General features: G+C 42.0%; 2 protein-coding genes across 3 annotated transcripts in view; both read left to right on the forward strand.

Moving 5' to 3' along the window:
- LOC121446723 (zinc finger protein 431-like) overlaps positions 1–25,406 on the forward strand; it is an 86,568-nt gene that overhangs the window by 48,440 nt on the left and 12,722 nt on the right. The gene's annotated exons all lie outside the window — the stretch shown is intronic.
- LOC121446721 (zinc finger protein 431-like) lies at positions 1,162–10,381 on the forward strand. 2 transcript variants are annotated; one of them, XM_041649442.1, is made up of 5 exons: positions 1,162–1,296; positions 3,913–4,101; positions 7,617–7,743; positions 7,927–7,987; positions 8,753–10,381. In XM_041649442.1, exons 3-5 carry the CDS (start codon positions 7,710–7,712, stop codon positions 10,047–10,049), a joined length of 1,392 nt encoding a protein of 463 aa, XP_041505376.1. In that variant the 5' UTR covers positions 1,162–1,296; positions 3,913–4,101; positions 7,617–7,709; the 3' UTR covers positions 10,050–10,381. The 2 variants fall into 2 exon arrangements, with proteins under 2 accessions (XP_041505376.1, XP_041505377.1); XM_041649443.1 differs by having other exon boundaries at positions 1,165–1,296; positions 3,751–4,101.

Consider the following 25,406-nt stretch of genomic DNA (forward strand, 5'->3'; position numbering starts at 1 on the left):
ATGAAAAATTACATTTATCTTGAATTTATAATAAGGAGTTAAATTACAGATTTTTTATTTTAGATTAAAAAACCAATAGCATAGAAACATTTGATGAAAATAGATTGTTGTAATTAATGTTTATATCAACATAAATTATATTTTGAAACATCTTTACACTCAAGGGGAATTTCTTCTCCTGAATAGAGTTTCTGCAGTATGGTTCATTTTGGAACATGATTTAGGGGGTTGAAGTGATGAGCAGTGTAACACTGGTTAGATTGTAGGAAGAGGAGTTCTTCCCCAACACCTTAAATCTGTAGTATCCTGAAGTGAGGGACTCCTACAAAGTTCATAGAGCTAATGCCTGTGCTGGTATTTGTTTACGATCTGACAAATAAGCTTGCCTGGAGACCAGAGTGCAAAGCTAGCCACACTAGTCAGCCATAGAGGCCAAGCAGTGGTGGCACACACCTTTGATCTTAGCAGCCACATTAGTTAGCCATAGAGGCCGGGTGGTGATGGCGCGTGACTCTAATCCCAGCCCTTGGCAGGCAGAGTCAGACAGATCTCTATGAGTTCAAGCCTACCCTGGGGTACATGAGGTTGATCCAGTCTGAAAGGGAAACAGCTCACATCTCTGATCCCAGCACGAGGGAGGTGGAGACGGGAGTGCAGTACAGTCTTTATGCCTGAGACAGTCAGTCTGGCAGTCAGTCATTTTGTTTTCTTATCTGATTCTTGTGTGTCTCTCCTTGATCCCTGAAGTGCCCCTGTGTCAGGTAAAAAGAATCTTCAGTTCACCTGACCTCATAGTGAAGCCACAGAACAAACACCTTTTGTGTTCTTACATCTCTTTAAAATTGCTAATATTCTGCGCACCCTTCCACCAGTGGTTGTGAAAGCTGTTCACACTGCATGCAGGAGGAAGAAGAGGACGGGCCTGTGGAGTGCCTGGAGGTGGCTGGATTAGCTATTGGAGCCAAGGGCAACAGTTATTGAAATGAAAATCTCTGCCTGTCTGGAAAAGTCTGGGTAAGGGTGGAAGGTTGGCTGAGGAATCGACTTGCGCTGTGTCTTTAAGCACGGGGTAATCCTAAGGGCGGGACTCTTGTCACTCAAGTATCACCAACCAATCAGTGCCTCTAGGCCGAACTGCCAGTCAGAAATCGTGCCGGGCTCTTCCCTGGCCTCCACTGCTCCTTTTGGGTTGCCGAGAAGCTGGGGCCAGTGTTTTCTTTCGCCTTTTGTGCTGCTAGTGCCGCTGCAGGGAGCTGTGAGAGGGCAGCGGGCGAGCCGGGAAGCCAGGAGGACATGGTGAGCGAGGGGCTGCTTTCCCAGATCGGGAAGATCAGATGCGGAGATCCAGGATCCTGCGTGGCGGGTCCTGAGGGCCGGGTGGGAATCTGCAGTCATATTCCGTGTCCTGTGAGCTCCCATGCGGTCCCTGCTGCTCCCTGGACCCAGGCACAGTCCTGTGTATAACTTTGCTCTGTGGGCTGCAGCCCTGCAGAGCGATGGGCTCAGGGAGCTGTGTGTGGAACCGTGTTTGGAGTCAACAACAAGGCGCTTTTGGTGCAGCCACGGAAGGCGGGTTGAATAATTTGGAGAGGCCTGTTTTCCCCAGTATCTTTTAGATATTCAGTACTTTGCACCTGACCTGTACATGTAAGGTTCATTTACAGGTAATTGTGTGGAGGTTGTAAAAGGCATCTCCTGTGTTGGGTAGCGCTGCACAGTTAGCTGTGATGAAGAAGAGTAGATTCATGACATAAAGAATTTACCCATGATTAGAGCTAGTAAGCCTCATAAAGCAGGAAATAACTGAGGAAGGCTGCATCTAAAACACCCCAAAGATAAGTTTATGCTAACCAGGCCTGCTAGAGATGAGCATTCTAGGGTACACAGTTGTTTTAACAGGATTGTCCAGACATTTGGCTCCAAACCTTTACAAAGGAGACACCCCTGGCTGTCAATCAGCCTCTAGGCCCAGTCCCATATGAAAGAACAGCCTTCTAACAAGCTACTCAAGGAGGCACTACAGGGTCAAAACCTACCTTATGGCCTCCCGTGCCTTAAAGTTCCAGTTTTCTAGTTGAGAAAGGCATAGCTCTGAGAGAGGGGCAGTATGACAGCAGGCGACAATTTGAGAAGTAAGACACTGTTGTGTTGTGAGGAGTGATTTCTCCCTGGGAGGACACAGTATTCTAGAGCAGCTGCATTCGCAGCCTTTTAGAAACTGTTTCTGAGACTGCTCTCTGCTGGTGACCCAGGTGGCCCTGATTTCAGACTTTGCACTCCAGGGTGATGACTTTGTTGTCCTCCATATTACATCTCCAAAATTCTTAAATTAAATGATTGCACCACCTCAGAATTTTAAAATTATCCATTTGAGTCGTAGAGTTGGAGTTGACTGTCCATTGCAGTAACAGAGGGATTGCCACATGGAGCCTTCGGACCAGAATAGGAGGAATCGTTTGTGTACACTGCAGGGGGAAACAGGGCAGGCAGTCAGCTGCTGGGGTCCAGTATGAAAAAGGCCTTGAACATTTAGGAGGAGTTAATTTGTAATTTCCCAGTAAGTGTTAATGCAAGTCACATGAATAAATACATTTCAGATTGGTGGGTGTACAATTTGAGAAAGTTGCCTTGGGAATGAATATTGACTGCACTCATAAAGACATTCCTCCTAGTTCCATGATTCTCTAATTTCATTTTTCTGCAAGACTGCTTTTTTTATCATTTTTATTTTTATTTTTTTTAAATGTTTATTTATTTATTATGTATACAATATTCTGTCTGTATGTATGTTTGCAGGCCAGAAGAAGGCACCAGACCTCATTACAGATGGTTGTGAGCCACCATGTGGTTGCCGGGAATTGAACTCAAGACCTTTGGAAGAGCAGGCAATGCTCTTAACCACTGAGCCATCTCTCCAGCCCCCTTTTATCATTTTTATTCTTATTACTAATTTGTTATGAGTTCTCCCTGAACTTCGAAAGCAATGAAGCAATTATCCAGCTTTCTGGCAAAGGGGGATCTATCATGTTTTTTTTTTTTATCTCTCCCCTGCATTTCTCTCCTGTCCTCTGAAGAAACTGTGGCTCACAGGTAGAAAGTTCCTTCAGTTTTCCTGAGCTCAGCGTGAAGCTGCAGAAGAAACATCTTCTGTATCCTTAAATCTCTACTTGAAATTGTTAATATTGTGGGTACCCTTCCACTCATTGACAGGGAATCACTCCACTCAAATACTGAGGAAAGGGCTGTGCAAGCTGGTCCCATTGTGTCCAGGAGAAACGGGAAGCGCCCCCTGAGTGCAGGAAGACAGCAGGGTTACCTTGAGACAAAGAATCCTGAACTTGCCATGGGGGAACTTTCCTGTGCAGATATTTTCCTTCACACATGTGAGTCAGCCCAGAGGACTGAGGAACAGGCCATTGGCTGTAACTGTGTAAGGTTACAGTTGTCAGCAGCCAACATGTTTATATAGTCAAGATCAATCAGTCCCTTATTAATGGCCTTTCCTCTACTAGGGAAGGACCTACTCCTTTTCAAAGTCAATATAACTAATTTTTTAAATCTTTAAAATACACTTTTTATTTTGAAAGTCACTTAAATTGGTTTCATTTTTAACACTTTCTGTATGTCCTTTAGTGCTCTTATCTCTGTTTCTGTTCTCCAGTATTTCTTGATCTTTAATAATTTCATTTCTCTTGCTCAAATGCTATTGATTTGTTCATTGCTGTTTTTTTTCTTTTTCCTCTGACACAGTGTGTGTGTGGGTGTGTATAACAGTCCTAGCTCTCGTGGAACTAGCTCTTGTAGACTAGGCCGACCTTGAACTCACAGAGATCTGTCTACTTCTACTCTCAAGTGCTTGGATTGCAGGTGCTTGCCATCACTGCCTGCCTGGCTTCATTTATTTCTGTTTAGAGCAATATCTCCTGTTGCCCAGGCTTGCCTGGTGCTATGAAGTCGAGAATTGCTTGGAACACCTAATCCTTCCACTGCTGCTCAGTCCTAAGAAGACTACCACTCATTCCAGGCTGGCCTTTGATTGGTCAATGAGAAGGATAACAGACCAGTGTATGAGAGTCCTCCAATCTCTCTCATTTTTTATTGGTGAGTTACAAATGATAAGGACTTGTATAAAAATTGAGTTTTTTGGGCTGGTGAGATGGCTCAGTGGTTAAGAGCACTGCCTGCTCTTCCAAAGGTCCTGAGTTCAATTCCCAGCAACCGCATGGTGGCTCACAACCATCTGTAATGAGATCTGGTGCCCTCTTCTGGCCTGCAGGCATACATGCAGAAAGAATCCTGAGAATACTGTATACATAATAAGTAAATAAATCTTAAAAAAAAATGAGTTTATTGATCACCTTTGAATCTGATGTAGCCACAGCACAGAAAGGGAATGGCAGGAAGGAGGGTGAGTGCTTTCCTGCTTTGGCAGGAGTTGATATTAGCAATGTAGAATCGGGTAATCCATTTTAGATGCTTCTAAAATGTCCTGTGTGTCCATTTCTTGATGCAAAATTTAAAGATCATAAATTCTCCCTCTGTGGTCAGTTTATCGTTATTGTACCCGTCTGTGTTTGACAGTTGGACCCTCAGTGAGGAGAGTGTGTGAGTTGATTGTATGCAGTGGTGAAGATGAAGGCGGGTGAATTTGAGATCACAGGATGTGGAGATCCCAAGCTATGAGACTAATGCCATTGAAAGCTGCGTATGGGGATTGGAAGTAGCAAAGGACAGATTGTGAGAAGTTGCAGGCATAGAGCTATCGATGCCCTTTGAACATGAAGCAGTATTGTCTGAGACAGGCATAGCATTTGGCATTTGCCCTGTATAGGTTCAGTCTTTCCTTACTTGTGCATTTCCCTCTCCTTTATTTATATCTTATTTCTTCCTTTCTCATCTCAACTGCAATGTCTACTCACTGCACTCTACTCAGTCCCCCAAACCTTTTCCCCCAAAACTTCTCTTTTTTTCATTTCCGTTTAGAAAAGAGGAGGTCTTTCATAGATATCCACTAAATATGGTGTCTTAGTTAGGGATTGTATTGTTGTGATGGACACCATGACCAAAAAACAAGATGGGGAGGAAAGGGTTTTTTAGATTGCACTTTCAGATTGATGTTCACTATTAAAGGACGCCAGAACAAAATTCAGACAGGGCAGAATCCTGGAGATAGGGGGTGATGCGAATGCCATGGGGGACTGCAGCTTATTGGCTTGCTCCAAATGACTTGCTCAGCTTCCCTTCTTATTGAACCCAGGGCTACCAGCACAGGGATAGCACCTCTCAATGAGTTGGACCATCCTCCATTGGTTAATAATTGATAATATGCCTCACTGATGGATCTCATGGACACATTTCATCAGTTGAGGCTCCCTGCTTTCTGATGCCTCTAGCTTGGTGTCAAGTAGACACATAAAACCAGATTATACACATGGTATAACAAAGTATAATAAGACTGCTCAAATCATCATATCAAGGCTGGATAAGGCAGCCCAGTTTAAAGACAAGGGTCTCAAGAGCAATTAAATGAGTCAAAGACGCCTCCCCCTATACACACTCTCACTTTTAGCAGGCTTACAAAACCACCAAGGTACGTAATCATAACATGTATGCAAAGGAAGTAGCCCAGACTCTTACAGGATCCATGCTGTGTTCTCCTGGTGTCCTCAGTCCCTCTGGCTGCTGTAGTTCTTCCTCCCCTTATCTGCAGGGGTTCCTGAACTACTCCTAACTTTTGGCTCTGGGTCTCTCTATCTGTTCCCATCATTTTCTGGATTAAGCTTGTCTAAACAAAAATGGGCTAGGTACCACTCTATGAGTATAGCAGAATTTCACTGCTTTTTTTTTTTTTTTCTAGTCTTGATTCATTGTATCCTAGATCTCTGGGCTGTTGAGCTTCAGGTTTTTGGGGCACCCAAGCAACTGTGTTTGGCATGCGCTGTCGTGCATGGAATGGCCCTAAAGTTAGGCCAGTCATTGGTTGTCCACTCCCTCAAGTTCTAAGCCGTCAATAACCCAGTATCTTTTTTTAAATTTATTTATTTATTATAAATTTCCACCTCCTCCCTTCCTCCCATTTCCCTCCCACTCCCCTGCTCCCTCTCCCCCTTCCTCTCCAGTCCTAAGAGCAGTCAGGGTTTCCTGCCCTGTGGGAAGCCCATGCTCCTCCCCCCTCCATCCAGGTCTAGGAAGGTGAGCATTCAAACAGACTAGTCTCCCACAAGGCCAGTCCATGCAGTAGAATCAAAACTCAGTGTCACTGTCCTTGGCTTCTCAGTCAGCCCTCATTGTCAGCCACATTCAGAGAGTCCAGTTTAATCACATGCTCCATCAGTCCCAGTCCAGCTGGCCCAGTATCTTTCAATTAGGACTAATTGTAGATCAAAGGTTTTATGGCTGGGTTGGTGTTCCTGTCCCAATACTGAAAACTTTGCCTGGTTATACAGAGGTGTTTGACTACTCATCCCCCGTTCCTAGGAATCCTCTCAAGAGTCAGTTTCATCGAATCCAAGATGTATGTATGTAAAGAGCTAGTGTTACTGCTTCTTTTTGACTTAGAAAGAAAAGTGATATACTCAACAGAGGCTGGGCTAGGTTTTCATATCAACTAAATGTCCCCCAGTTCCAGTAGTCTCTCCCCATATTCTCTCTCTCCATTCCCTCTCACAGCCTGCTCTTTCCTGTTCCCGTCCATCCCACCCCATTGTATCCAGCAAATCTATTCGATTTCCTCCTTCCAGGGAGATTCTGTGCCCCTCCTAGAGCCTAACTTGTTATTACCCTGTCTGGGTCTGAGGATTGTAGCATGAATATCTTTACAGCTAATATCCACTTAGAAGTGAGTTTATACCATGTTTGTTTGTGTTTTTGGTCTCTGTTGCTTCACTCAGGATGATTGTTTTTCTAGTTCCATATATTAGTCTGCATGTTTTATTATGCTCTTCTAATAACTGAGTTATACTCCATTGTATCAATGCACCATATTTTCTTATCCATCCTTTGATTGAGGGACTTCTAGGTTGTTTCCAGTTTCTGTCTATTAGAAATAAAGTTGCTATGAACATAGTTGAACAGGTGTCCTTTTGGCAGGTTAGAGCATCGTTTGTGTATATGCCAAAGAGCACTATAGCAGCATCTTGGGGTAGATCTATTCCGAATTTTCTGAGGAACTGCTGCTTTAATTTCCATAGCACCCATACAAGTTTGTAAAATTATTTCCCAAGGAGGAACCTGCCTCTAATTTTTGATTGCAGTGCTTAAATGTGTGAGTCAATATACCCAGCCTATCCATTTTATTTTCTTCTGTAGTTAATAATTGTTCATGCAATTTCTCTCCTGTGTACTCTGTGCTGTTGATCTTTTTTACTTGTCTCTATGTTTTTAATAGGCCTTTCTGTTGCAAGGTGATATCCTATTTACAGGGTACAGAAATGAGAGAGGTTAAGCTCCTGTTCATTTTCCTTCCAGCGTGACTTGGTGATTACATTGTAATGTCTATATAATGGATTAAGTGCAGGGAGTACAAGAATTATATGACTTATATTGTCAAAGAAGTGTACATTTACAATGTTGTCACTATCATGCTTTTGATCGTAAAAATGTATGGGTCATTTCAGAATGTAGTGACCTATGATGATGTGCATGTTGACTTCACTTGGGAAGAATGGACATTGCTGGATCCTTCCCAGAGGAATCTCTACAAAGATGTAATGCTGGACATCTACCACAGCCTCAGTATCATAGGTAAACCTGAATTTTCCATCATGTTTTTAAATAAGGGGACACCTGTTACTTGGTTTTTGAAGTTCGATTGAGAAAGAAAAATGAGGTGAATAAATCAGACATGGTTGTAAGGTGTACTTAAGATAGTAATTTAAATTTTGAACACTTTCAGTAATAAACCTTATATTTTCTACTATATTGTAGGATACAGTTGGGAAGACCATAATATTGAAGAACATTTTCAAAATTCTAGAAGACAAGAAAGGTAATTACCATGTGCAAACTGATACAGTGTGCCTCTGGAGAAATTGTAATGTGTCCTGGAATTTTTATGCAAAAGCAACAGTGTAAATAAGCCCAGCTTCATGAGCATTGATGATTGTGAAATTCCCATTAAATCATATACCTCAATTTCAAGAAGGTGAATTACATCTGTAAGCCCTTCTTTTAATAAACAAGAAAAGAAGGCCTTAACGATACCACCATTTGAATCATAGCTAAATGAGAGCTATGCTGCAGAACTGCCAATCTATTTAGTCTCATATTACTTATATTAGAAAATGTATACGTGTTGAAGAGGTGATAAGTGCAGCTCTAGAACCTTCTAATAAGCTCACAGTCCATAGTAAACTAGTGTTCCTAATTGTCTTGCTGTGACTGTGCTAAGTTTAGTGAGATGGGCATCTAGAGTCAAGGGTCTGGGGGCAGTTGTTATGGAGAAACCTTACTCTATACCACATGTCTATATCTGAAGTTTTCTATTTTTCTGCAAATACGTGAAAAATCTCATACACAAGAAAGATTCTGTAAATGTGAACTCTTTAATAAAGTATCTTAGCATCACAGGTATCTTCAAAGGTGAAAACAACCTGAAATGAGGGGAACAACATGAGTGTAAACCCAGTAATAAAATGAGATCTTATTCCTCTTCATAGTTGGACTAAATAGTAAAATGTATTCATATAGATATGAAGATTCAACTGTGGTTTGAACGTGGTAAATCTTTTACATGTGTCAATTATCCTTGCAGGCCTGAACGAAATCACACTGGAGAGAAACCTTCTGTGTGTAGTCAGTATGTTAAAGTCTTTGCTTATGACAGGCATCTTCAAAGGCATGAAAGCACACATATTGGAGAGAAACTGTATGAAGTTAGTCTATGTGGTGGAGCCTGTGAACGTGAGAGAAATCTTCAAATGAATGAAAGAGCACAGACTGAAGAGAAACCCTATGAATATAATCCATGGGGTGGGGCCTTTACTCCTCACAGTCATCTCCGAAGGCATGAAAGAACACATACTGAAGAGAAGCCCTATGGATGTGATCAGTGTGGTAAAGCCTTTGCACATCCTAGGAATCTTCAAATGCATAAAAAAACACATAGTGGAGAGAAACCCTATAGATGTGATCAGTGTGGTAAAGCCTTTGCACATCATACAAAACTTCAGATACATAAAAGAACACATACAGGGGAGAAACCCTATGGATGTGATCAGTGTGGTAAAGCCTTTGCTTATCATAGTAATCTTCAAGTACATAAAAGAACACATACTGGAGAGAAGCCCTATGGATGTGATCAGTGTGGTAAAGCCTTTGCACATCCTAGAAATCTTGAAGTACATAAAAGAACACATACTGGAGAGAAACCTTATGAATGCAATCAATGTGGTAAATCTTTTGCTTATCACAATACTTTTCAAATGCATAAAAGAACACATACCGGAGAGAGACCATATGACTGTAATCTATGTGGTAAAGCCTTTACAAGTTACGGTAGTCTTCAAAGACATAAAAGAATACATACTGGAGAGAAGCCCTATGAATGTAACCAATGTGAAAAAGCATTTGCTGATTTCAAATCTTTACAAATTCATAAAAGAAGCCATACTGGAGAGAAACCATATGAATGCAATGAATGTGGGAAAGCCTTTACACAACACACTAATCTTCAAACACATAGAAGAAAACATACTGGGGAGAAACCCTATGAATGTAGTCAGTGTGGTAAAGCTTTTGCATGTCACAGTAGTCTTCAGATACATAAAAGAACACATACTGGAGAGAAACCCTATGAATGCAATCAGTGTGCTAAAACCTTTGCACAAATTAGTCACCTCCAAACACATAAAAGAACACATACTGGAGAGAAACCCTATGAATGTAATCAGTGTGGTAAAGCCTTCGCTTCTCACAATGCTCTTCAAATGCATAAAAGAAGCCATACTGGAGAGAAACCCTATGAATGTAATCAATGTGGTAAAGCCTTTACACAACACACTAATCTTAAAATACACAGAAGAAAACATACTGGAGAGCAACCCTATTAATATAGTCAATATCATAAAGCCTTTGAATGTCACAGTAATCTTCAAATGTATACAAGAACACATACTGGAGAGAAACCGTATGAGTGTAATCAATGTGGTAAGGCATTTCCTCACCATAATGGTCTTCAACTACATGAGGGAACACATACTGTTGAGAAACCCTATGAATCACTGTGGTAACGTCTTTGCGTTAATCAGCAATCTATGAACTTATCAGAAAAAGATGTTCTGCAGATAAACTCTAAATATATAGTCAGTGTGGCAAAATTTTGCAGTTTATACAGGAACAAACCTGTTTGTGGGCCTTTTATTAAAAGCCTTTTTTGAAAGCCTTTTTTATTGCAATAGTCTTTGATTGCCTATAAAATATTCTGAGAGCACATTATCTGTAAAGTAGTTGGTAAGCTCTCTATCCAACACATAGTCTTACGTGAAAGGGTATTTACTCTGGAAAAATTTGACAGTGTCACCCATCTGTTCAAAATTTATGTTGTCCAGCCAGGCACTGGTGGCGCATGCCTTTAATCCCAGCACTTGGGAGGCAGAGGCAAGTGGATCTCTGTGAGTTCAAGACCAGCCTGTTCTACAAGAGCTAGTTCCAGGACAGGCTTCAAAACCACAGAGAAACCCTGTCTCAAAAAACAAAAAGAAAAAATAATTTATGATGTCCGTTTTTATATTATTTGCCTCTGCAAATGATGGGGAAAAAATCAGTTAAGAATTTATGAAACCCTATGTGTAGGGAAAAAGTTCGAGTCAAAAAACACACCCTCAGCAGAGAAGTGGGTCTCGAGTCTGGGATGTCTGGAAGGTGAAATGAGTCCAGGAACACAGGATTCTGATGCAAGCTGACAGACCATCAGCTGCAGGCCAAGTTCTTCCTCTTCCTCTGTTCCTTGCCTCGAGCTTCAAACCTCAGTCTTTTATTGTAAATTTTACACAAGGAAAATGATTCTTTTTTCTTGCCACAGGTCAATCATTACCTGGACCTAGCAGTTCACAAGAAGTATAAAAATTCTTTGAAGGCCAGGCAGTGGTGGCGCACGCCTTTAATCCCAGCACTTGGGAGGCAGAGGCAGGCGGATCTCTTTGAGTTTGAGACCAGCCTGGTCTACAAGAGCTAGTTCCAGGACAGGCTCCAAAACCACAGAGAAACCCTGTCTCGAAAAAACAAAAAAAAAAAAAAAAAAAAGATTCTTAGATATCAGAACACAATCATTCATTTTGACATTTTCCCAGTTCCTAACCCCATGCCAGTCACTATATTCTTAATTCTTAGCTGAGTTAATCATAGAACAACTTCTGAGGGTTTTACCTCAGAGGCTAACTGCTGCAGTTTACAGAAGCATAGTTCAGTGGGTTTTACTCCATTGTCATAACTTCAATTTGATTAATAAGGCCATAGGCAGTCAGCCCTAAAGCCCTAGGTTCTTTTGGAACTTTGTTGATCGTAACCAAGTTCTTTTCTGTTTCAGTATAATTCTTTTGCCAAGTTTTATAATCAGGTAAACAAAACAATTTCTGCATTTTCCCAAATTTCTGCAATTCTTTCATCAGCCAGGTTTTTTTCCCATAACCTACTTCATAGATTTATTGCCTGCCCACTCTCTCTGATCAGAAAGACTCATATTGTACAGCACATCTATATTTTCAGAAGCTACTAGTGAGGAAAGAGAAAAAGAACATGAAGAACAAGTGCACTAGCAGAATTGCATAATCAGAATCATCTGTAACAGTGCCGAATGCTTAAGCAGATTCCATAATAGTGGTCCTTTGGGGCACGTAGATGTTTTCTTCTTGGTACTCAAGGAGCATGCTCATTTAGCTGCCATTAGGTTACATGGAGGGAACTGCTTCCTGCATCTCAGGAATTGCACATGGAAGGGGGCTATGCTTTTCAGTCTCTCAGCACAGGTCTGACAGCAGAACCAGTGAAAGGCACATTGGGCCTAAAATCAAAGTAAAAACTCACACTCTACCCCTGACCTACTACTGAGCTTGAAATCCCTGTGCAGGAAAACCAACCAATCCCAGAGCACACAACCAACCAATCACAGCATGAAACTCACCATATCCTGAGCTTGTTTAAGCTCAGGAATTGAAATCCAACCAATTCTTACCCTCGAAATACTCTTCCTGGAAAACTCTGCCTCTAAGGGGCCCCATATAATATCTGTGCCTAACAGAAGGTGAAAGACCCCCACTCACTAAGCAGCAGTAACGCCATTTTGCAAGGCTTAAACTTTGGAGCAACATAAGTAAAATTAGAGCAGGGAAGTTCAACTTGAGAACAAGGGCGGAGAGGCCAGGCAGTCAGCCATCTGGCCCCAAGCGATAAGGAGCCAACTAGAAACAGGGAAAGTAGAAGGCCCTCTGGACACCCCCTCCCAGAACCCAAAGCTGGCCTGCTCTCATAAGAACATCCCGTTTGCTTAGGGAAACAGGATGCCTATAGTCAGTGAAAGACCCCCACCTAGCAGCATTAAGTTAGCAGCAGCCATAACAAGGTTTGAATTCTTTTAGCAATATAACTAAATGCTAGGATATGGGAATTCAATTTAGAGATAAGGGCGTTGGCCAACTTAGGGGCAGGGGCGTTGAGCCAGGCAAGATATCTATGGTCAACCATCTGGACTGCCAGCAGGGGACTTGGGGTCCAGAGGAAGAGTTTGAGCCTTAGATGGGCCAAGTCAGCATGCATGTTTGATTTCTTGGAAACCATAGAACTGCACCCGAGCCTTATTTGAATTGCCCAATCAGAACCCTGTAACTATGCGTCTCGCTTCTGTACCCGCGCTTCTGCCTCCCCACCTTATAAAAATTCACTGCCCCAACCTGAGGGCGCGCTTGTCTCCCGAGAGACTAAGTCGCCCCAGGTACCTGTGTACTGAATAAAGCCTCTTGCTATTTGCATCCGAAGAGTGGTCTCGCTGTGCCTTGGGAGGGTCTCCTCAGCCTGAAAGACTGCCCACCACTGGGGTCTTTCAGAAGGCAGCTGTCATTTTCTACTCTGCTAGAGGCAACCACTCTCCTGGATTCATACCTCCTAAATAAATCCTTTAAGCCAGATTTTGGTGGAGACCCTTCACTCAAGGAGAGCAGAAACCTTGCATGCAATCTCCCTAGTGGAGCAGAGCAGAGAAGCAAGGGATACCTCTGCTCAGATACTCCATCACGGGGGCACAGCAAATGCGGCAACATTTCTTAGGTGAGAGAAGCCGAGAAGTAACAGTTTGGTCCAGAGCTAAGTAGAAATGAACATCTCTGCTGGGAAATTCCCTAGTGGAGCGGAGCAGAGAAGTGATGGGCATTTCTGCTCTGATAGTCACTAGTGGAGCAGATTAGGAAAGTGATGGACAAGTTTTCGGGGAAACTCCCTGAGGGGGTAGAGCAGTGTGGTGATGGACATCTCCGCTGGGAAGTTCTCTTAGCAGAGTAGAGTGGAGCCCAGCTCTAATGACTCAGAGAGGAGCAACGTTGCCACATGATGCTGGGGACCGTACCCCACCAGGACACAACTGCAGGTAAGGCCTGACTTCCTGGCAGTCAGTATTTCTCCTTACAGCGTTAGGTTCCCAGGATACCTTCTGTTTACTGCTGTGTATATAGCCTGACTCCCACCCGCTAGGGTAACATCTTTGACAGTGCCACAGTTATCTTGGATACTTTCCCTCCATCGCTTCATTTGTAGCCTGACTTCCCAATATTCAGGATTCCTTTATCCTCACAGCTGTAGATACCCTTAATATCTACCCTGAAGCATAGCAGTGAGGAGATGGAGGCTAGAGAATGGAATTTTAAATAAAACTGGTTTCATGTAGGTGTTCATAATCCAGAACTGTAAAGAGTTTCACAGAATGAAGAACTATCAACTTGGCATCGTGTGGAATCTTCATGTGAGAGGAATTATTTGCTAGTACAGGTATTTATGGAGGCTCTTAATGTGGGCCCATTTCCACTTGCCTGTCAGTCAGAGATGGAGGGTGGTCCAATGGTTGACAAGTATATTTGTGTTTCCCAGCTCAGGGTGTGATTGCTTGATTCTTTTAACATTAAAATAACTCATACAGGTAGGTCCATGCCATCAGGACAGGTGAATATACTTCTACTCCTTTTGTAGCTATGAGGTCACCTGGGGAATGGCTGCCTTCAGGAATGGAGGTCTAGGGCAACTTCACTGCCTAACCCACAGCGTTCTAATGATTCAATGCCTCAGAGTGTTGGAGTGAATGAGTCTTTGAATTGTCCTCTGTATCCTGTTAGTAAAGTCTTCTATTACATTCTCACCTCCCATTTGCATTCTGTATGAAAGGTATAGAAAAATACACATGGGAAATTTCAATAATCACTAGCATGCCCTCCTGGTGTTATTCTATGGTTTCTTTTCTGTTATTTTTTCTATGTCTCTGTATTCTTTACTTATATTTCTAAAGTCCTGTGCCCTTACCCCAGGAAGAGGTTTTTTTTTCAAGGCCAGTCCTCCACAGGTATTGTGTATATTTTAAAATTTATGAACTTCCCTGTTACCTGCCTATACCAATGGATGGTATTATAATTTATGTGCATTTTAATTGCCAAGTGTGTCAAAGACATCTAGCTAAGGTTTAGCAATGAACAAGTTTCAAACTGGTATAAGTAGCTCTGTAGGCCAGTGCATATTGTGTGTTTGAGAAACTGTAGCCACTGTTTCTTTAGATCAAACTAAGCAGTAAAGCCCTCTACCACATGGAGTTGATCTAGGATAGTTTGGTAGTAAACTTGAGTTTCTTCTTGTATGTTTGAAAAAAATCACATAAGACAGTTTATTTACACTGGTTTTAGGTGCCAGAAATTAAGTTTATTTACATGTACTTGTGAGATGTTGAGATGACTCATCAGCTCCAATCATGTTGCCATACAAGCACAGTAAGTTTAATCCTGGTAACACATGGTACAAAGAAAGAAATCTTGAAAGTTTTCCATTGTCTAGTACACAAAAGGTATAGCACGTACCTGCATTCACACATCAAAAATGACACACATCACACCTCTCTCTCTCTCTCTCTCTCTCTCTCTCTCTCAGACACACACACACACACTCATATATATATATATATACACACACATATCACACACATGAATATACACACACACGAATATACACACACACATATATATGCACACACATCACACACCTTTCTCACACACTCACATATATATACACACACGAATATACACACACACATATATATACACACACATCACACACCTTTCTCACACACTCACATATATATACACACACGAATATACACACACACATATATATACACACACATCACACACCTCTCTCTCTCTCTCACACACACACACACACCTCTCTCTCTCTCTCACACACACACTCATATATATATATACACATATCACACACATGAATATACACACACACGTATATATACACACACATCACACACCTCTCTCTCTCTCTCTCTCTCTCTCTCTCTCACACACACACACACACCTCTCTCTCTCTCACACACACACACACACTCATATATGTATATACACATATCACACACATGAATATACACACACACATATATATACACACACATCACACACCTTTCTCTCTCACACACACATATATACACACATATCACACACACAAATACACACACACATATATATATACACACACATCACACACCTTTCTCTCTCTCACACACATATATATACACACACATCACACACCTTTCTCTCTCTCACACACATATATATACACACACATCACACACCTTTCTCTCTCACACACACATATATATACACACATATCACACACACAAATACACACACATGAAAGCACAAATACACAAGACATAAATACAAATAGATATAAAGATGCATGAACATACAAACACAAATACACAACATCACACATACCCATACATGCACAGCACAAATAAAAATACACACAATCACATAAAGACACATACATACAAACCCATACACCCACCAAAAACTCTCAAAAACAGTATTATTCTTTTGAGAACCCTTAAGAAATGATACTTGTGTTGAATAAATTAACACAGCACTGAAATTTTTATTAGATTTGTTAATCTTCATTTGTATGACATAACACTATCCCCACATTCTCCACTCTCCCTGGAAGCAGTTCAGGAAGAAACAGCCTCTCACCTGCCACCCCTCCCCCACCCCAGGAGATGGATGTATGCCGTGGGGCTGTTTGCTGTCTTGCTTGTCTGTGTGTCTGCCTCCCCACTTGTTTCCGTGTGTGTGTGTGTGTGTGTGTGTGTGTGTGTGTGGCCTGAGGTGCATTTGCATTTCACAGACATTTGACTGCTCTAAGCTACTTCGAGCACTTGGCTGTTAGGCTGCAAAGCGGGTTCTCTGTTCACAGCTGCAGCTACTGGGAGCATGTCCCACGGAGGACTTGGGACCAAGAGGTATCAGTCCCTTATTTTCTGCTGTGCCTGGGTTCAAGCCATGCTTTTTATATTCAGAAGTCCCACCAGATGCCAGAGTTAGAGGTAGCTGACAAATTTACAGGCTCCCACGTGCCCACCATTGTACCGGCTCTGAGCAAGCTGTATCCGCAGCTTAGGAGAATACAGCTATGCCATTTTTCTATTTCTCCTGCTTTCTTCTTTTAAATCTTGTAATCACAAAATTAGGAAAATTCCTGCATCCTCTCCTCTACTAAAAGTTACTGATCTACCCTGGTCTACAGGCGCCTAGTTTCTCGGGTCGTTTAACCTCTAGCCGTTCCCTTCCAGCCAAGTCCGGCCCGTCCATGGGCGTCATAGCCCTCCATACTTTCCTGTCTCCTGCCTTTTATGACTCCACAGCACAATGCTGGCCAGGCTCAGCCGGTTACAGCATGTGTGAACATGCCACTTCATCGCAGGCCTGCAGCTATTGCCCAGTCATGTGTCCCATGCTCCCTTCACTCTTCCAACCCTTCAGCAGTGACAGCTAGGATTGACCATAGTCTGGCTCTGCAGAGCGGGCTGGATACAGCAGGTGGGCGAAGTCCATTTAGTGGTCCCCGGCTACTGCAGGGCTGATGGAGGAAGGTCATTGGTTAATTATAATAAAGAAACTGCCTTGGCCCATTTCATAGGTTAGAACATAGGTGGGTGGAGTAAACAGAACAGAACGCTGGGAGGAAGAGGAAGTGAGGTCAGACTCCACAGCTCTCCTCTCGGGAGCAGATGCCTGAGAGAGACGCTATGCCCCGCTCCTGGGCAGACAAACGCCATGAAGCTCCGACCCAGGATGGACTAGGCTAGAATCTTCCCGGTAAGACCGGTTCTCACAGATTATTAGAAATGGGTTGATCGGGATATCAGAATTAGCCAGTAAGGGCTATAGCTTAAAGGGCCAAGCAGTGTTTAAATGAATACAGTTTGTGTGTTGTTATTTCGGGCATAAGCTAGCCGTGCAGGCGGCCGGGGTGCTGGGAACGCAGCCCCGCCGCACTTATTACTACACAGGGCTGTGCACCCTATGTTCCCTTTGTTTCTCCTTCTGCTCAGCAGCAACAGTAGCTATGCAGTAGGCTAGGCTGCACCTTGTCCTGGAGCTTCTATCCCCATGATCTCTGAGTTTGCTAGTGGGGCAGTACCATATTGGTTTTAGTACTATAGCTCTGCTGCATGCCTTGAAATCAAATATGGGGACATCCCCGGCTTTGGTCTTTTTACTTTGGGTTGAAAAAAAGAAAAGAAAACCAATGTTTGTTCTTTTTTAAAATTATTATTAATTATATTTGTGTTATTTTATTATATTTCTGTAGTTCAATTTTGTACATCTTTTCCTGTATTTTAGAATTTTAGTAATATTGGCTTCGCAGAAGGAATTTGAAAGGCTTCTTCTGTTTTTGGTATTTGTTTTTCTTAATTTAAGTAAGATTGACTATACATCATTGAAAGTATGCTGGGATCCTGCTATGACTCCATCTGGGCCTGGGCTTTTTTTTAGTCAGAAGGGTTTTTTGTTACTCTTTCAATCTTCTCGTTTGCTATGGGTTTGTGTAGGTTGTTGATCTCTCTCATTTTCTTTTATGCTTTGGTAGTTTGGATGGATCTGGAAATCGGTACATTTCTTTTAGAGTTTCCAATTGATAGAAGACATGTTTTAAAAGTATTTTGACCACCTTTTTTCTTAGTTACTTTCATGTCTTTTGTTTGTATGTGTCTGTGTACCATGTCTATACAGTACCCATAGGAGCCAGAAGAGGGTATTGAATCCTCTGGGACTGGGGTGACAGATTAGTGTGAGCCGCTGGGCGGGTGCTGGGAATAGAACCCCAGATCTTTTGAAAGAGCAGCAGGTGCTCTTAACTTCGGAGCCACCTCATCATCCCCAGAACAAAGGCTTTGGAATCATTTGTTTATTATGTTCTGAATTTCTTGGTGTCCATTGTTAAGATTCCCTGTTCAGCTCAGACTTCTTTTAGTTTGTTGGGCAAAGGTTTGCTGATTTCTGTTCCTTTTTTTTTTTTTTTTTTTTTTTTCGAGACAGGGTTTCTCCGTAGCTTTTGGTTCCTGTCCTGGAACTAGCTCTTGTAGACCAGGCTGGCCTCGAACTCACAGAGATCCACCTGCCTCTGCCTCCCGAGTGCTGGGATTAAAGGCGTGAGCCACCACCGCCCGGCTTGATTTCTGTTCTTAAAGAAGCAGCTCTTAGATTGATTGTTTTTCTGTTGTTTTATTTGTTTCCGTTCCATAATCTTCGGACAGATGGACTTCCTTTCTGAGTTGTGTGTCTGATGTCAGATTGTAACCTGCCTTAGAGAAGGTCAACGCCAGAGCTGTGTGTGCGGAATTAGGCTTCAGCTTTACCAGCAAAGCCAGAGTGAGCCATGGTCTGAAGCCCTGCCTGTGGCTGTGGATACTGCAGAGGTGGGAGGTGGGAATAAGGGAGGGACTCTCCGGCTAATATGAGTCTGACTGTCCAGAGCAGATTTTTAGGTCTTGAGATGGCAGCTGTGAGGATGGATGTGACTATTTTCACTTCTTAATGATAGGTCAGTGATTGGGATGTAATTGGTAATGATTAGTAGTGTCTACTTTTTTCTGTGTCAATATCTGGTTACAACTACAAAACAGAGTGGTTAGAAGACATGCACCCCCCTAAAAATTATGAAAGTATAACCAAGCAAATCTATATTCTATCTTTCTGTATGCTATGCAGAAAATAACTCAGGGACAGGGAACAATTGCTGTGGCAGTGACTTACAGCTAGCTGCCCATTTCCAGCTCTCACTGAAGACTCAGGTGAAGAGAACGGGGCCCAGCTGGTTGCAACACAGTATTCATTTCTTAACCCATGCCTCAGATAAAGATTAAAGAGGATGAAAGAAGGTAGAGAAAACTCTGAATCTGATTCTTCTGATGAAGAACCACTACCAGCCCCTCTGGAGGAAGAACACACTCAATGGTAAATAGTCCCCACTAATTGAAAAGGTGCTCTGTTTCATGCTGAGGGGAGAGATGAATGTGGCAGGTCTCTCTGTGTACTGCAGAGTTTCCAGGCAAAATCACCCTGCCTTGAACATGCACTTGTACCTCTTTATCCTTGTTACAGGAATACCCTTGGTAATCATAGGCCAAGTTTTATAGGCAACTAAGTTAAACTCTGAAAATAGCAAATCTCAAATTGCCATAGTTTAAACACAAATGAGAATTCTAGCACTGACACAAAAGTAAATGCCAAGAGCCACAATGGTGGTAGTGAAGGAACTGGGAGTCCTTACAGTTGGAATGACAATTGATGTGTCTAAATCAATGCCTGAGAAACTGGAAATTTGATTTTAGACATATGCCTAAATCTAGTAAACACTAAGACTAGTCATTTATACACTTCAAGGAAGCCATTTTATTTGATTGAAATAAAAAGATATGATATCTCTATAGTTAAAAATAAGTGTATAACAACTGAATTCTTATTTTTTCTGTATCCTGCTTTTACTTTAAATGTTTCAGAAATTTTTCTAGATTTGCATTTTTTAGCTCATTGACGATTTCATACAACATATTTTGATTGCATTCATGCCACAGTTCCTCGCATATTATATCTCCCTTTGCTACTCACTTCATTTGTGTCCTCAGGCTTTTCTCTAAATTCCATCAGGTCAGAGTTTTATTGCCAACTTTGGAGCATGGTCCACCTACCAGGGGCTACATAGACCCTTAAAGAAAACTACCTGTCCTTGAAACAGTTATTGCCAGTAGCTCCTCAACACAGGTGGGAATTCAAGTACTCTTTCTGATGTCATGATTCGTGAGATTGCACAGGTCTTGACCAGGCTCTGACAACTGCTGTGGAGTGCATATATTCAACTACCCCCCCTTTTCCTTTTACAGAAAATATTGCCTCCTTGCAGTTACCAATGACTTCTGACACTTAAGATCTTTCTTTCCCCTCTTCTGCGTTGATTCCTGAGCCCGAGGAAAGGGTCGGAGACAGGTGTTTCGTTTAGGGCTGAGCATTCTGCAGAGACCGGTTGTCAATCACCATTTAGTGAAGAAAAAAAAAGCTTCTCTGATAAGAGTTAAGAGGCACCAATCTATGGGCTTAATGCTGAGACAGGTAAGTTTCTTAAGCCTTAAGAAATTGAAAAGTTGCTGGGCGGTGATGGCGCACGCCTTTAATCCCAGCACTCAGGAGGCAGAGGCAGGTGGATCTCTGTGAGTTCGAGGCCAGCCTGCTCTACAAGAGCTAGTTCCGGGACAGGAACCAAAAGCTACGGAGAAACCGGGTCTCGAAAATAAAAAAAAAAAAAAAAAATGAAAAGTCTACCATGCCCTTCTAGAAACCACATGCTCAGAAGAATGTTGAGATCATTTCAGCACTTCAGTGACCCTGTTGAATTTAATCATGAGAACACAGGTGAGAACCCCTCATCTTATACTTTTCCCATCTCCTTTCTCCTGAGGAAAAATCAGATGAGCAAAGGTAATTGGTTCTCTTCTACCTTGAGTATCATTCTAGTAGACAGGACAACTTAAGAGCACAGTCTAGTGCTCTTCTCCTCCTCACACTACACAGTTTGTTTCCCATAAATAAACATGGATTTTTCTCAAAGAATTGGGATATTTAAGATGGTATTGCTTTGAGTGACAGCAAAAGCGTAGAAAGTGCCATGGAAAAAGGTCTTGGATAGTCTTAGCAAGTGAGCCAGTGGTTACAATGCAGATGTTTGCAGTGTTCCCAGGGATGCAGATCCACACCAGAAATGCAGGGGTTGCTGAGAGCAGTTGCCTAGGATTGTGGTCTTGAAACCTGGATAAATGCTTCTGACATCAGTAAAGGAAGCACGGTATCTCTGTAATTTAGAACAACTCACAGTGTTTCTACTGGGCATGCACTTATCTTGCCAGAAATCTCTGGGGGCCACAGCAGGAGCTCTTCATGCACACCCCGACTCTTGCTAGCCTCATAACACAGCATTTTCTGGGTGCTCCTTTTGTCTTCCCCTTGGATTTGTGGCTCCATCTTATCCCTCTAAGTGTGATTATTGAAGTTCCTGAACAAAGTTGGTAGTCTCCTTGCTTAGCCCTTTGAAGCTGGTCAGAATAAAATGTCATATGTCCTAGAAGGGAAAGGAACTCATAGGAGTGGCTTTTCCCTTCTATTTACTTCTTTTCCCTTCTAATTAATAAGGAAGAAGGTCAGGTCCAGTCTCTAAAAGAAGACTGTGACTCGAGGCTTATCACCATGGGTGAGATGCTCTAGACACAGGGCAGATCTAGGTGATATCTCTCTAGATGTGCATAGTAGAGCATCTCTCTTGGTCTTTCCTTATAGACTGTCCAGAGGGTGTGCTGATATCTGCTTGTCTTGGGTAAGTAGTGTCACTGGGTTAAGGTTATCAGGTGCAGCCTTGGGTGTAGTGGGTTTACTGACTAAGCTATTTTTACATTTCTAAATATAAGGTTTCACTTTGTTCAATACAGTAAGGCTTCTGATTCAGTTGTCTTTCTGTGCAATTTGAGCACAAGGAACAACCTTGTCCTTATTCCCACACTGGGTTAAATGTAAGCTAAACATTACATGTAATCTATCATGGGGCTTAGGGTTGGCCCCACCAAAAATTTTATGATCTAATAAATTATGGCACAGAAACAAGCTTATACTTTTAGTCTTTCTCAATAGTATGGCTTTGCTGTTTCCTCACCTAGCTTTCAAAACAGGAGAAGATATCTTGGGGCTGGAGAGATGGCTCAGTGGTTAAGAGCATTGCCTGCTCTTCCAAAGGTTCTGAGTTCAATTCCCAGCAACCACATGGTGGCTCACAACCATCTGTAGTGGGGTCTGGTGCCCTCTTCTGGCCTTCAGACATACACACAGACATAATAAATAAATAAATATTTAAAAAAAAAGAAGATATCTTACTTCCTTCTGAACTGTAATATTTAGTACCTGATTCATTACCCTTCAGAGAGGAAATCTTATGAGAAACACTTCTAATTTTACTTTTGACACAAAGAACAATGAATCCTATTATGCACATGTTTAGGTAGCTGGTCCTCTTGTGTGGTTAATAGAACCTAGGAATCCAGTACATTCATTCTGTGTATCATGTACCATATCATTACTACTATTTAACTCAAATTGTTGTTAGTACAAGAAATAACACAATAGTTGTGTCTCAACCACTTCCTCTTCTCTTTTGGATCCTAGTAAAATAAGATAAAGAGTGATCTTCCAGAAACTTCAATGCAATGCTTGGCAGATTTCTAACAATTTTAGGAAAACATTCTTTTCATGTTTTTATTACTTAAATTCTTATTTATTAGGTAAATTTTTTTCATTTATTTTACACCCTGACTGCTGTTTCCCCTCACTCCTCTCCTCCCCTTTTTCCCCCACCTCCACTCACCCCCAATCCACTACTTTCTCTCCATTCAGAGATGGGCAGGCCTCCCATGGATGTCAGTAAAGCATTGCCCAGCAAGTTGAGGCTGTCCCAAAATCTTCCCCTGCATCAAGGCCGTGAGAGGGAACATGGGGAATAGCTTTCTAAAACCCAGCTCAAGTGCCGGGGACAGGTCTCGATCACACTGTTAGAATCTGTACAAATATATCAAGCTACACAACTGTCACACCTGTGCAGAGGGCTTAGGTCAGCCCCCTGCAGGCTCTCTAACTGCTGTCAGGTGTCCCTGAGCTCCCAGGGGCTTCAGACCGCCTTCTGATCCCCTGTCATGACCTTGAACTCCCCTTGAACAGCCCCTCCTTACTCTCTCCAACTGGGCTCCAGGAAGCTTAGGTTAGGGCTTGGCTGTGGATCTGTGCCTTTGCTAGAAAAACATTCTTTTTTTTTTTTTCTCTCTCTGTGGCTTTGGAGCCTGTCCTGGAACTAGCTCTTGTAGACCAGGCTGGTCTCAAACTCACAGAGATCCGCCTGCCTCTGTCTCCCGAGTGTTGGGATTAAAGGCGTGCACCACCATCGCCCGGCCCTAGAAAAACATTCTTAAAAATTCATTGGTTTACTGGTAGCTGGAATATTTACTCAATAGGCATTGTTTTAGCTTCCCTAGTTGGAGTCTTAGCATTAACATAAAATGTGCGCACAGCTCAATGTACAAATAAACTAGTAAAAATGTTTCTAAAATAGAAAAAGTTCAAGAAAAATTGTTATTGATTTTATAGAGTGATTGAATGAAGGAAAGCAACCTATAGGTATGTGAAGAGTATAAATTACCCCTCCAGTTCTCTTCAAATATAAGAAAATGTGAAGAAAATTTCTCAGAAACTCTGTCTTGTATAGAAAACTATCATGCAAGAATAATGTGCCAGGGGGCTGGAGAGATGGCTCAGATGCCTGCTCTTCCAAAGGTCCTGAGTTCAATTCCCAGCAACCACATGGTGGCTCACAACCATCTGTAATGAGGTCTGGTGCCCTCTTCTGGCCTGCAGGCATACACACAGACAGAATATTGTATGCATAATAAATAAATAAATATTAAAAAAAAGAATAATGTGCCAGTGGTATAGGATGAACTGTTTACCAGATTTGTTTATAATATTCATTATATACACTGTTGATTAGGCTATAAATAATGAGTTCCAGGCCAGCTGGAGCTTTCTAATGAGATCCTGTCTCAAATAACAAGGCAAAATTTTATTCAGATATCTATGTATGTTTATGTGTGTCTTGTTTAGAGATGTCTTGCTATCATACTTATTATGTAGGCTAAGCAGGCTTGAATTCATGGAGATCACCCTGGCTCTGCTACTATGCTTGGGTATATTAATTTCTGAGAATGGTTTAATAGGGACCAATGGCTGACCCCTGACATGACTTTAAGAGATATTGTCCAGAACTTCCTGTGCTCTTTGCTATTCAATTTTCTTTTTAAAAAATGTATGTATGGGTCGGGCAGTGGTGGCACACGCCTTTAATCCCAGCACTCGGGAGGCAGAGGCAGGCGGATCTCTGGGAGTTTGAGGCCAGCCTGGTCTACAAGAGCTAGTTCCAGGACAGGCTCCAAAGCTACAGAGAAACCCTGTCTCGAAAAACTAATGTGTATATATATATATAGTGTATGTGTGTGTTGATATTGTCTCCGTAGCACATGCTTTCTAACTCACTGTTATTCTCCTGTCTCTTGTGTCTGGAGTTCTATAGTAAAGAATTTATCACTAACCCCAGTCTGAAAAATAAGTTTTATGGTACAAATCTTCTCTTGCCATAGTTTTTGTTGTTAATGCCTATTTTTAAACAGAACCAATATCAGTCGTTATTTTATGTGTATGTGTTTCTTTTCTGGAATTCATGTCATTGTATACCGTTCATGCCTGATGATCAGGGAGGCCAGGAGATGATGTCATAATTTCTGGAACTGGAGTTACAGACAGCAATGAGCTAGGTGCTCTTGGAGATTCTTTAGTTCTCTTAACTACTAACATATCCCCAATCCAATTGTTCTAATCTTGAGTATGTTTCCTGTACAAGGCAGCCTAGTGAAGGGCCGACACCTGATGCTGATTAAAAAATGGAATTCTCCTTACTGTGTGTTATATTCAGGCAGGAATGAGTTCCCTAAGTACATGGTCAGCACTTAAACCATATACATCCAAACAGCAGAGACAGACATAGCAGGGTGTATTCATATATTTCAGTACAATTATTCATCCATACTTAACAAGGAAGAACTTGGAAGGGAAGTATATAGAAGGGAATGGAGGGAAGACCAAAAGGAAAAATTGATGTAATATGTTTTAATTTAAAAAGTAAATAGAAAAGAATTCAATAAAAAAGAGGGGCTAGGCCGGGCGATGGTGGCGCATGCCTTTAATCCCAGCACTCGGGTGGCAGAGGCAGGCGGATCTCTGTGAGTTTGAGACCAG

Source organism: Microtus oregoni, unplaced genomic scaffold (genome assembly GCF_018167655.1).
Source record: "Microtus oregoni isolate MIOR12 unplaced genomic scaffold, Mior012 000004F_ref0000308, whole genome shotgun sequence".
Classification (NCBI taxonomy): Eukaryota; Metazoa; Chordata; class Mammalia; order Rodentia; family Cricetidae; genus Microtus; species Microtus oregoni.

What these genes read in the sequence shown, in the direction of transcription:
- LOC121446721 (XM_041649442.1), top strand. Translation starts at nt 7,710, where the DNA reads ATGCTGGACATCTACCACAGCCTCAGTATCATAG. An exon ending in CCACAGCCTCAGTATCATAG is followed by an intron (nt 7,744 to 7,926) that starts GTAAACCTGAAT and finishes ACTATATTGTAG; the next exon opens with GATACAGTTGGGAAGACCAT. An exon ending in AATTCTAGAAGACAAGAAAG is followed by an intron (nt 7,988 to 8,752) that starts GTAATTACCATG and finishes TTATCCTTGCAG; the next exon opens with GCCTGAACGAAATCACACTG.